Source organism: Anser brachyrhynchus (genome assembly GCF_964034855.1).
Source record: "Anser brachyrhynchus genome assembly, chromosome: 2".
Lineage (NCBI taxonomy): Eukaryota > Metazoa > Chordata > Aves > Anseriformes > Anatidae > Anser > Anser brachyrhynchus.
In genome coordinates, this window is record NC_137695.1 from 117858114 (window position 1) to 117868941 (window position 10828).

Sequence of the window (10828 nt, forward strand, 5' to 3'; positions counted from 1 at the left end):
ACTGAGACATGGGGAAAATATGAGAAGGGAGGCCATTAAGGAGCATTTCCTTTTTTTTTTTTTTTTTTTTTTTTTTTAATCCAAGATGCTGAGTGAACCAGAAGAAGAAAAAATACAAAAATACAAAATACAAAAATAGAAAAAAAATGTTGGTTTGGATGGTATTCCTGAAACACTGAAGAGGACTAAAGGTGACTAAAATGCTGAACAAGTAGAACACCACTACCACGCATTTGTTCTGTTATTCTCTTTTTTATTCTCTAGCCTGGTTTGGCTATGTCTCCCTCAGAAGGAACAACAGAGCAAGGATGTAAATAGGCTGCACCATGGCCTCAAAGACTTCCTTAACACTTTTCTAAGACTTTGAGACACTTTCATACAGTGTCCCAAAGAGGATATATATGCCTCTGCAACAAGATATGCATTCCTGGCATAAACCTGTATTCACCTGAGGTACTTGTGCTGCAATCTGCCACAGGACAGGGCAGCCTTCCCTCTCCCAACAAAGCACTGTTCCACCCTCCACACCCTTCAAAGTTCCTGAAGACTTTGTAGAGATTAGGAAAGAATTCAAATTCTGGGAAAGAAGGAATAGAGAAAGCAAGCTTTTTTTTTTTTTTTTTTGTACAGGTTGTGATCTAATGTTATAGTTCGTATGGTTGCCACAACCTTTATGCCTCCATGCCAACAGAAACTGAGAGAAAGTGTGTGCTATTTCCACCTCTACTCAGCAGTGGTGAGGTCCATCTGCAGTGCCCAGTCCAGATCGGGGCTCACTAGTACATGACAGGGACATACTGGAGTGAGTTCACTGAAGGACCTCAAAAATAATTAGGGGACTAGAGTTCCCATATGAGAGTGGCTGAGACAGCTTAAGAAAAGGCTCAGGGGGGATCTTACCAATGTGTGTAAATATCTGATAAGAGAGAATAAAGAATACTGAGCCAGACTCTTAGTGGTGCCCAGTGACAGGACAAGAGGTAACAGGCACCATCTGAAATACAGGGAATTCCACTTAAACATTTAAAAACTTTTTTACTGTAAGGGTGATTGAACATGGGCATATGTTGCCCAGAGAAGTTATAGTCTTCATTCTTGAAGATACTCAAAATCCAGCTGGACACATGGGTAAAATGTTCTACTGACCCTGCTTTGAGCAGTGGGTTGGACTAGTCAATCTCCATCAGTGCCTTCCCACCTCAACCATTCTGCAATTCTCAGATTTCACTTGCACTCAGTCTGTTCTCATTTCTTGAAGCCACCATTTGATATTACAATATATGCAGGTTCGATTGTGCTTCTCACATTCCACTCTACATTTCTGTGAACAGGAATTACAATTTATATATTTTAACTGTCAAAATACCTACAAAAAAAATCAAATGTCTAGGACAGCTAGTAAATACCAGCATCTTATTATATATTAAAAAAAAAAAAAATGTTTAGCATTGAAAATTCCTTATTCAAAAGTCAAAACATTGTAACATAAGATGAAATATTGACTTTTTTTTTTTTTTTTTTTTTTTTTGCCATGGGAAAACAACCAGAGAACAAGACATCAGAATTAAATTACCAGGTTTCCTATTGTCCTTCCTTTTTTAATTGAAATTGTGGGATCCTTAGGGTGCTTCTTATATGATTTTATGGAGCTTAGAGTAATAGGCCCTGAGCTTGTTTAAAGATAACAGCAACTATAATAATCCAAATAAGAGAGTAATAATACAGATGACAGATTTCATGGTGCCTTACTCTGAGAGGCACTCATTTTAACCCTTTGGTGAGTGCATAAGATGCTTTTCTGAACTTCATATTAGTTGGTAGGATAATTGTAGTGCTTTGAGCATAAACATATACTTTGTTCTGTCTTCATTTCGTGCACATATTGCTTCCTACTGCATCTTCTGAGGTGAAAAACACACCCAAATGGAAGCTAGGGAAGAGAAAACCAAAGTGAATCAATTATTGCCTTCAGCCTTGAGAAATTCACATATTCAACATGTAATTCAACATGTAATTGTGCTTGTGCTCTGGTGGTTCAGCTCTCCTCCACACACTGAAAATACACTCAGGAGGTGAAAGTAAATTGCCAGAACATACTAAATGAATGATCCTTCATTCCCTATGATGGGCCATCATATAACCAAGCAGGTATGTATTTAGAGTAGTTTGAGTAAGCTCCAATGAAAAGTCCCTTTCCAGGATCTACTGATTTTAAACAACTCATTAGTGAAAGGTTTAAAGAAGATATGAATCACATTGCATATAGGTTGCTATCATGCTGGTACCTTCAGTGGAGAGAATGGCCTTTTGATAGCTTAAGTTTTCACTTAAATGTATTATGTCTAACAGTGATGTTGAAAATCAAAAGTCAGAAGTGAGTTCAGAAAAGAGTGGTGAAGATATTAGGAGTGTGGGGAGCACATTTTCCTTATAAAGGTTTGAAAATTTGATTATGCGGTTAATAGAATCAGGTCTTGCAAGAAATGTAGCTATGGTCAAAGGGATTCAGTGAGTAAATTCACCAGGAAGGGAGCTTTTCAGTCACGTTTTGAAAAAGTCAAAGGATTCATCAGCCAGCTGCTCAGAGCAAAATTCAATTTACATTGATAAATAGCTTGTGCAGGTACAGAAGGGCATTTCTAGAGTAATGAGGTAAAACTATTAATGGAAAATGTTTTGGAAAAATGTTCTTACAGCAAATACAAAGCAGTCTCACAGGAAAAGCAGTGAAATTCAGCTGCCTGGGAAGTTTATGCTGCAACTGGACAGAGAGCTAGAAATCTTTGATAGAGCACTCTGCTTCAATTAGAGAAATGAGCCAGAAGAGCTTCTAGCCTTTCCCATCTTTGTGTTTTACGAGTACAGGTGTTACAGGCATGCAAAGTAGCATATCTTAATTGTCATCTCCAAATCAGACCAGTTCCACTTGTGTTTGGTTTAGCATACTGTATTTTGATGAAGTTTTCATCTGATTTCCCTTAAGGACAACAGCAGCATTTCCATTCATTCAAGAAGTCAAGTTCTTATGCTATTTCATTTACTATGGGTGTACAGAATTTAAAGTGCGAATTAAAACAATGGAAAAGCCTTTATAACATGAGGTAAATAGTCACAGGAAAGCAAATCTAGAACTTTGACAGTACAAATAGCTGTTGACTGCCACAGCTTTACTTATACACTGGTAAACTTCACTCTGGGAAGAGAAAGCTGCACAAAGAGCTGCTGGAGCCTATGAACTTCAAAGTGAATAACATGGAAGTGCAAATCAATAGAGTAACCACATGAAACTTTTCAAAGGTATTTGATACCTTCATATGTTCGTTTTAAAAAGTTACCTTGCAAATTTCCGCTAACACTATCTTTCTTGAACTCTCTAGTTATTTCCTGAAAAAAAACAAAAACAAAACAAACAAACAAACAAACAAAAAACTCCTACAGAATTGTTCCTATAACGCTGAGATTTTGTCAGAATATGCTTGGAGAATATGAAAAGCTTCATTTGAGATGTTTTTTTCAGTACAGTCTTTCCCATGGAAAAATGTTGCAAAACTTCTGTCATGCACTTATTGCCTAAGTTCTTCCAATGCAGTCCTGCAGAAGCACTCCTTGGAGGGCCTCCACAGGAGGAGACTCAATGCAGGTATCATTTGTAGCTTTTTTTTTTAATCTTTTTTAGAAATGTACTCTTTTTCAAGAAATCTGAAACTTGTGTATGTTCTGCTGTAGTCTTTTCATTCATTGGTTGGAATTCTGGTTTTGTTATCTTTTGCTTCTGCTAATAACATAGTGCAGACATAATGCTCTTGAGATTGGACGCCAACTAGTGTTTATTTGTTTTCTAGCTATATGCATGGTTAAAAGTTGAAAATACTGTTGTTTTACACTAGTCAGTAATAATGAGACATGATTTGCTGAAGTTGTAATGCTTTTATGTAGTTCAGAACTTGGATTCCTTAGTAAAATCATCCGAAGAAAAATATTTCTGATTTTTATTACTAATTATTTTCTGTGATATACTAGCTGTTATACAGTCATAATACATTCACTTGACAGTTCTGATATGTAAGATACTTTAGCAAAATAACTTTACTCTTTCCAAAATGACCATGTAAAGTATATCATCTTGTGACTTAAACACTACTTTAAAGAAGCATCATGCAAATGCTGCTGAAATCCTGTAAGGCTCTAATGACTTTAATGAACTTTTAATACGGCCCAAATTTTCTAATGTTAGTGTCTCAGGAAAAGTACTGTAATAAGGCTGCTCTAATAGCATTCTTTAAACTGTTAAAATGCAAGATTTTTTTTTTTAAATACTTTTTATAAAATATATTTCACAATGTGGTCATACCGTTATAAGTAAAAAAAAGGTAGAAGTGTTTTAAAGTAGTGACTCCATAAGTGACTCCATTCTGTACTGTTCTAAATGTTTGAAAAATACAAATGAATATATATTTTTTCTAAAGTTGTGAACTAAGAATTCACTTTCATCTTCATTTTGTCATGTAGAGACACTTGCATTTTTATGTATTCCATACCCTTGCAAATCCAGACATTGTCCCTTTATTTAATTAGAACAAACAACAGAAATCTTATTTAAAAATGTTTATTGTAAAAAAGTGGCTAGAAAAAAAAACATAAATTTCACTTCACACTTTCTTCAAGTTATCTATAGATGCTGCTATAGGCAACAATTCACTTTCATTCATAACACATTTGGTCATATAAAAATAAAAATATTTACATTATGTCCACATACTTTACAAAATCATCAATAAAAAAGGCACTTGGAGGGGTAATGCTGAAAATATTGCATTTCCTTTGTGCATTTAAAAAAATAATTGTCAAACTCCCATGAGCCCCCTCTCTTGCACTTATTCCCGTTTTTAAAAAAGATTAAAGTTTAGAGGAACTATTCCATATTCAAAGATGGTCAGGCATGCACCAGGAATGTTTGAAGCTACAGTATTTTTTTTAAAAAGGCACATGCAATTAATTTGTGGCTTACAATTTTTCATACATTCTCTTACATGTTTTCTTTTTCCTCTCTTAATTATGCAGTTTTAAAGCATTTCGGATCATTAATGAAGGCCTTGGCTTTTAATAAAATAAAATTAAAAAAAAAATAATACAGCAATGAATAATATTAAACATTTACTAAGGTAAACTTGGAATACTTTTTAAGGCACCTGAGATAAATGGTGTCTAGCAAAATTCACTTGGGTAGTATTTTTATCAAAAGTTCCACTTAAAATACTGTTTCTTTGGTTGAAATGGCTTGGCAGGAATGTATTAGTAACTTTGCAGCCTTTTCTGAGCAAGAAAAAACTACATGCATTTGGCTTCATTTCTAAAGAAAGCTGATAATGCTTTTTCCTTTAGATCTACTTGAAATGTCATGCATCGTGTCTTTCCCCATATATCAGAGTTCACACTTAAGAATGTGAATGTGTGACTGAACAGAACTACTTAAAGCTCATTTCTACTGACATTCTAAATTCTCCCACTATTTTGTTTCTTTGCTTGCTTTTTTTTTTTGTGAGTGTTATTTTTTTGGTGATTTTATTTTTTTATTATTTTTTGGCTGAAAAGTAGAAGAGAAAATGCCTTTGGATTTCCACTTATCATTTGGAACAGGAGTGGAGAAATGCATTGAGTCCAGGTAAACATTGACTGCATGACTCAGTGTGCTACACAGCAGCCAGATTCCTCGTGTTTGTGCAGAAGAGACATTCTGGAGAAAGTTTTGGAGCAATTTTTGCACTGGTATTTCTTCACATCCGAGTGGGTCTGCAGATGAGCCCTCAGATTGGATCTGTCTGCAAAAGCCCTGTTGCAGTGAGGACAGGAAAACGGCTTCTCTCCTAAAAAGGAAACATTAAGTAAAAATACAAATAAAGCTTTAAAAAAGAAGTACATGTTTAGGACAGGTATAACTCACTTTTATCCTAAGAAACAAGCAGACAGAAATGATTTGTTATCATAAAAAACGTGTGTAATAAAAAGTTAGTCAGGCCACAGATACAACAGCTTTCAGCACTGCTGACTGTACTTGCAGAACTCAGGCTTTCAGAATACGCTGCTAAGCGCAGTCTCCAAAGGCAAGCTGCTGACACCTTCTGCATCTGCAGGTGCAGGCAGTATTTCTAGGTTGGGCTCCTCCCAGCATTTTCAAATATTTTCATGGAGTCTTTTCTACTTAGCTCTGTGTGAATAACTTGGAACAAGACTTTGACTGAAAAGCAGCAAACAGCTGTACAGACATTACATTGTACCCAGTGTTATACTGAAGATCATGTTTTTGCCTCAACACAAAAAAATGCTTTGGTGATGATGTGTTTCTAATTTTTAAGGACTTGAGATAGCGCATGCAAAACTTGCCGTTTGCTTAAGGAGTCAATGATTAAACTCTCATGCATTGCCTTTCTGTTTTGTTACTTCAGAGTTAGCTGAAGCCTTCTTAAAGTTAGCATTTTCCAAAGCCTGAAAGTTAACGTAAAATCCTTAAAGCAAAACTTTCAGCTAGTGGAAACAAGCTAAATCATCCTGGGATTATCAGAGGAGCGATGCTGATCTATGCCAGAATATGCCACACAGTTGTGAGGCCATGCTACACTTCCCTCTCACCGAGGCCCCCAAAAGGAAGAATGTGCCCATGTAATGATATATTTGAAATTGCACATATGCATTTCAAGGTCAGACAAGCAACACTGCTGTTTTTTCTACCTTTAAGGAAAAAAATCAGAAAGGCATTCTGATGAGATAGCAACAACAGCCTGCAGTTGTAATGGTTGTTCTTACCAGTGTGGGTTCTGATGTGTCCTTGAAGTAGCCATGGTCTGGAGAAAGCCTTGCCGCAGATCTTGCAGACACAAGGTAGTGTGTGGGTCCTGATGTGCATCTTAAGCGCTCCCAGGCTGACATACTCCTTGTCACAGTACTTGCAGCTGAACGATTTCCTAGACTGGGCATCACAATGCAGCTGCTTATGTTTGGCCAACCCAGAGAAAGTTGAATAGGTCTTGTTGCATAAACTGCACTGAAACTTTTCGGCTTCGATTGCATGGGGGTCTGAAAGCTTTGACTGGATTCTCTCTTCTTCATCGCTAATGGGACTTTCCGAACCACTGTGATCTTTGGAGGAGGTGTCAGAAGGTGGAGGTGGGCTGACTCTTCCCAAAGATGAGGGGTATCCAGAAAGTGGAGAGAGGTCATTGGGTAGTGGAGATGGTAGCAGCCCGGTTGTAGTCCACACAGTAATGGGGTTGTAAGCTACAGAGCTCAGGATCTCTGGCTGTGGTATGATAGGGACTGGATAGCTTTCATACAGGTATGGGGATATAATCACTGGAGAAAGAAGAAAATTTTAAGGTAAGAGAACTGAAAAGTATTTCAGAAGGCAACAAAATTAACATTTGTAGGATTAAAAAGTGCATAAATCAAACACTCAGTATGGTTATCTGAATATAGGGAGGACTAAGGAAATACTATTTGATACATACATACTGATGTGTAGAGACAGCATTATAGTTTGAATTATAGTTTGAGAGTCTCTTCAAAGCAGCATGCTCTTTCTAAACCTATGCAGCCTGATACACTGAAGCAGTGAAACTTCCTGAAGGATCTGCACAAAAGTTTCAATTCCATTTCCAACAGATGTAGAACAGGAAAACTCCAAATCCACTTTTAATAACTGAGTTCAAGTGGATGAGCAAACTTCGTGATTCATTCTGAGCAGCACTGACATATTTCTCAGAACTCCCTCATTGTAAGCAAAAGATAAAAGAGCTAGCAGTGAACTAACCCATGCTCCAAAGCCTGTAAAAGCAATCCCACCCCTCCTCTTTACCACCACGCCATAAACACAACCTCAGAAGCAACGCGGCAGCCGTCGATCTCATTTTGTTACCTGTATGAGTGTCCAGTTCGCTGTAATTTGGCTTCTTGGATGAATTGAAATGCTTCTTGACCAGGAAGGAGCGTGGCATTTTGAATGCAGGGTTTCTCCTTCTTCCAGAGCCTCCTTTCAGGTTCGTGTAACGGTGCCTGGCTGGTGTGCAGCACGCACGCACACTATCACTGCTGGTACATCGGTCCCTATCGCATTGTCTGCCCCGCGCCGTCCATGCACTCTGCTTGTGTAGTGGCAGTGCAGAGGCGCCTTGAAAAGTGCTGTAAATACCCACAAGTCAGGTGCAGGGGGGAAGGGTTTTCTGCTCCTCCAATCACTTCTGGATGTTCTCAAGCACTTTTCCAAACAGCCTGTTTTTCTGGGAGGGCTGCTCGCAGGACGGATCCAATCCCTGCTTGGAGGGTTTGCTTCAGGTTTCAGCTCCTCCCGCTGGAGACAGCTGTGAACAGAGGAGCAGTCTGTTGTCAGAGCACATTATCCTTCTGCAAAGTGTACGTTGCTCTTCAGAATTTCTGACTAGAAAAACGTGTCGGTCAAAGTGCTTTTTTAAATTTTATTTTATTTTTTAACAAGGTCAGTTTACTGATTCAGTTGAATCCTTTTTTTCTTCCTGGATAAGTCATGTGTACCGAAAGTCTTTTCTTTTTCTTTTTCCTTTTCCTTTTCCTTTTCTTTTTCTTTTTCCTTTTACTTTTTTTTTTTTTTTAAATCTATCTGGTGTGTAAAAATTTATCTGTCTGGTTTCCAGATGCTTGATGTAAGAATTACAATGGAACAAACTGTTCATTAAGGGCAGAAGGGGGGGACATTACAAGATAACAAGCTAGCCGGCAGAGCTAATGGAAGGTTTTGAACAGACTGTGTGCCTGCTCTGTTTGGGAGCTGCCTTTGAAAAGTTGCGTTCAGGAAATGCTGGAGACTAGCAGCATGCCTCCCTAACCTGGCCCTTCCAGGCAGAAGGGCCAGTAAGATGCTTCAAATGAGTCAAAGCAGAGGGAGCAGCCCATGAAAAGGCAACACATTTCAGATCTGGGTGATAGGTTTTACATGTTACACATATGCATATTGCTTCAGACTGTTCATGTGAAGGACACTTTCATTTTTTATTTTAAAAATCTACAGAATGCAAAACCTCGACCTTTCCTTCCTTGGGAGTAGTTATGTCACTCTTTTGCCTATCCTCTTAGAGCATTGCCAAGGAAATTTTCCTAATTATCCAAAGCAGTTAAAAGATGCACAGATAAGCAAAACCCCCAAAATTATAGACTGGGTAATTTAAATGTCTCTTAAATGTACTTCTCCATTAGTATATTTAGGACCTCTTGATTTCCTATGAAGGTATAATCTGAGTTATGTATTTCATTTAGGATTAAAGTCTCTCAAATGTGCCACAGAATTTTCTGGTTATCTAGATTGGTTTTGAGAAGCCATTTAGTCACAGATATGTTGTTTTAATTTTAAAACATTTGCATTTTGAAAATGTGGATGGCTGAACACTGGTGGATTTCTAACACAGACCACACTCTGACTGAGTCCTGCTCTGTCCTCCCCACCCCTCTCCCCCCCTTTGCGTCTTAACTCCACCTGCCTGGGCACATATTGGTATGCCGTGCCGGTGTGCCGCTAGGGCTCTGTCCTGTTGGGAGGGGTGTTGCACAGAGACCACCCCAGCCCCCTTTTTTTATTTTTGCAGCAGGTGTTGGAATAGAGATGTGAAAAAAAAAAATCTATCCGGTTCTGTTAAGACACGTAAGAGCAAAGTGCTTTGTCAAGCTGCATGACTTCTTAATCTTTGGGATGCCAAAACAAGTGCAGGGAAAGTTAGCCATTTTCAAGAACTGATTAAAAAGATTCAGCTGTTCACTGTCTAGCTCTGGTGTGTGTCAGTGAAAGGTGTCACATGGATTTCCAAGCTGCGGGGAACACACCCAGACTAGGGAAGGAAAGGGAAAGTGGCAATGAAAGGGACTTCCAAGTTACCTGCTTTATAGCTGGGGTGGAGGAAGAAATGCAGCTCTTCACAGCACAGAAAGCAATGCTGGCCAAAACACAAGCTGTTGCTTTCCTCCTCTCCACAGGAATGAAGAAATCTACAACACGTTTTTGAAAGGGGCGTTTGTGGCACCGGTCCCCTCTCAGCTCTTCCATCTGAGAAGTCCCCGTCGCCCGCCAGCTCTGGGAAAGCATTGTATTTCAGGATGTGAGGCATTAGTCTGTATCTAAATAGTCTGTTACATGAGCTGTGATTCAGACCTTGAGCTGGTTTAAGTTTGTGTGTTGAAATGAATGGAGCCATGCAGATTTTCACTGGCTCGAGATCTGTTCCTTTGTATATTTGTTAAAAGTAAAGGGTCTGATTCACCAGTGAGGTACTCCCTCTCGGGGCATTTTCACCAGCATAACACTGTAGTGATGCAGTTTAAATTAATTGCACTTATATAAATCACAGAAGCGTAAGCAGTTAGCCCACTGGCTGAGCTGATTGAAGGATGTTAGGAATTGGATAGAAGGCATGTTATTACACGGTTCTGAAAGGATATTAGCAGTACATACTACCTGAGTGAGGTCTGCTGTCAAAAAAAGGGAGAGTCTGCATGAGGGGTGGGTGAGTCAGAGTAAACAGGTGTTCTGGGTGTTTACAGCAAATGTGGATGAGAGGGCACTCGCCGACGTGCAGCATCCATCCCTGAGCAAGAAAGGAAACACAAAGGTCGAGCACAGAGGGTGGGTGGGAGGGTACCCCTTAGCCGGGGAGGCAGGGAGGTGTGGGGCTGGTGGAGGGCAGCAGATGCTCCCCGATAGCTCCTGCCGCCTGCGGGCAAAGCCTTGCGTCCACCTACAAAAAGTCGGGCCGAGTGCTTCCCCTGTGCATTTTACAATTAGTTGGTCTTTCTGGGCTTCTTTAGGTTGTCACTT

General features: G+C 39.1%; 1 protein-coding gene across 1 annotated transcript; it reads right to left on the bottom strand.

The window, feature by feature from the left end:
- Positions 1 to 4590: 4590 nt before the first annotated feature.
- Positions 4591 to 8240, bottom strand: SNAI2 (snail family transcriptional repressor 2). Its single transcript, XM_080583622.1, has 3 exons — positions 7910 to 8240; positions 6802 to 7347; positions 4591 to 5864 (listed from the first exon to the last, which is right to left on the bottom strand). Exons 1-3 carry the CDS (start codon positions 7986 to 7988, stop codon positions 5683 to 5685), a joined length of 807 nt encoding a protein of 268 aa, XP_080439748.1. The 5' UTR covers positions 7989 to 8240; the 3' UTR covers positions 4591 to 5682.
- Positions 8241 to 10828: the final 2588 nt, after the last annotated feature.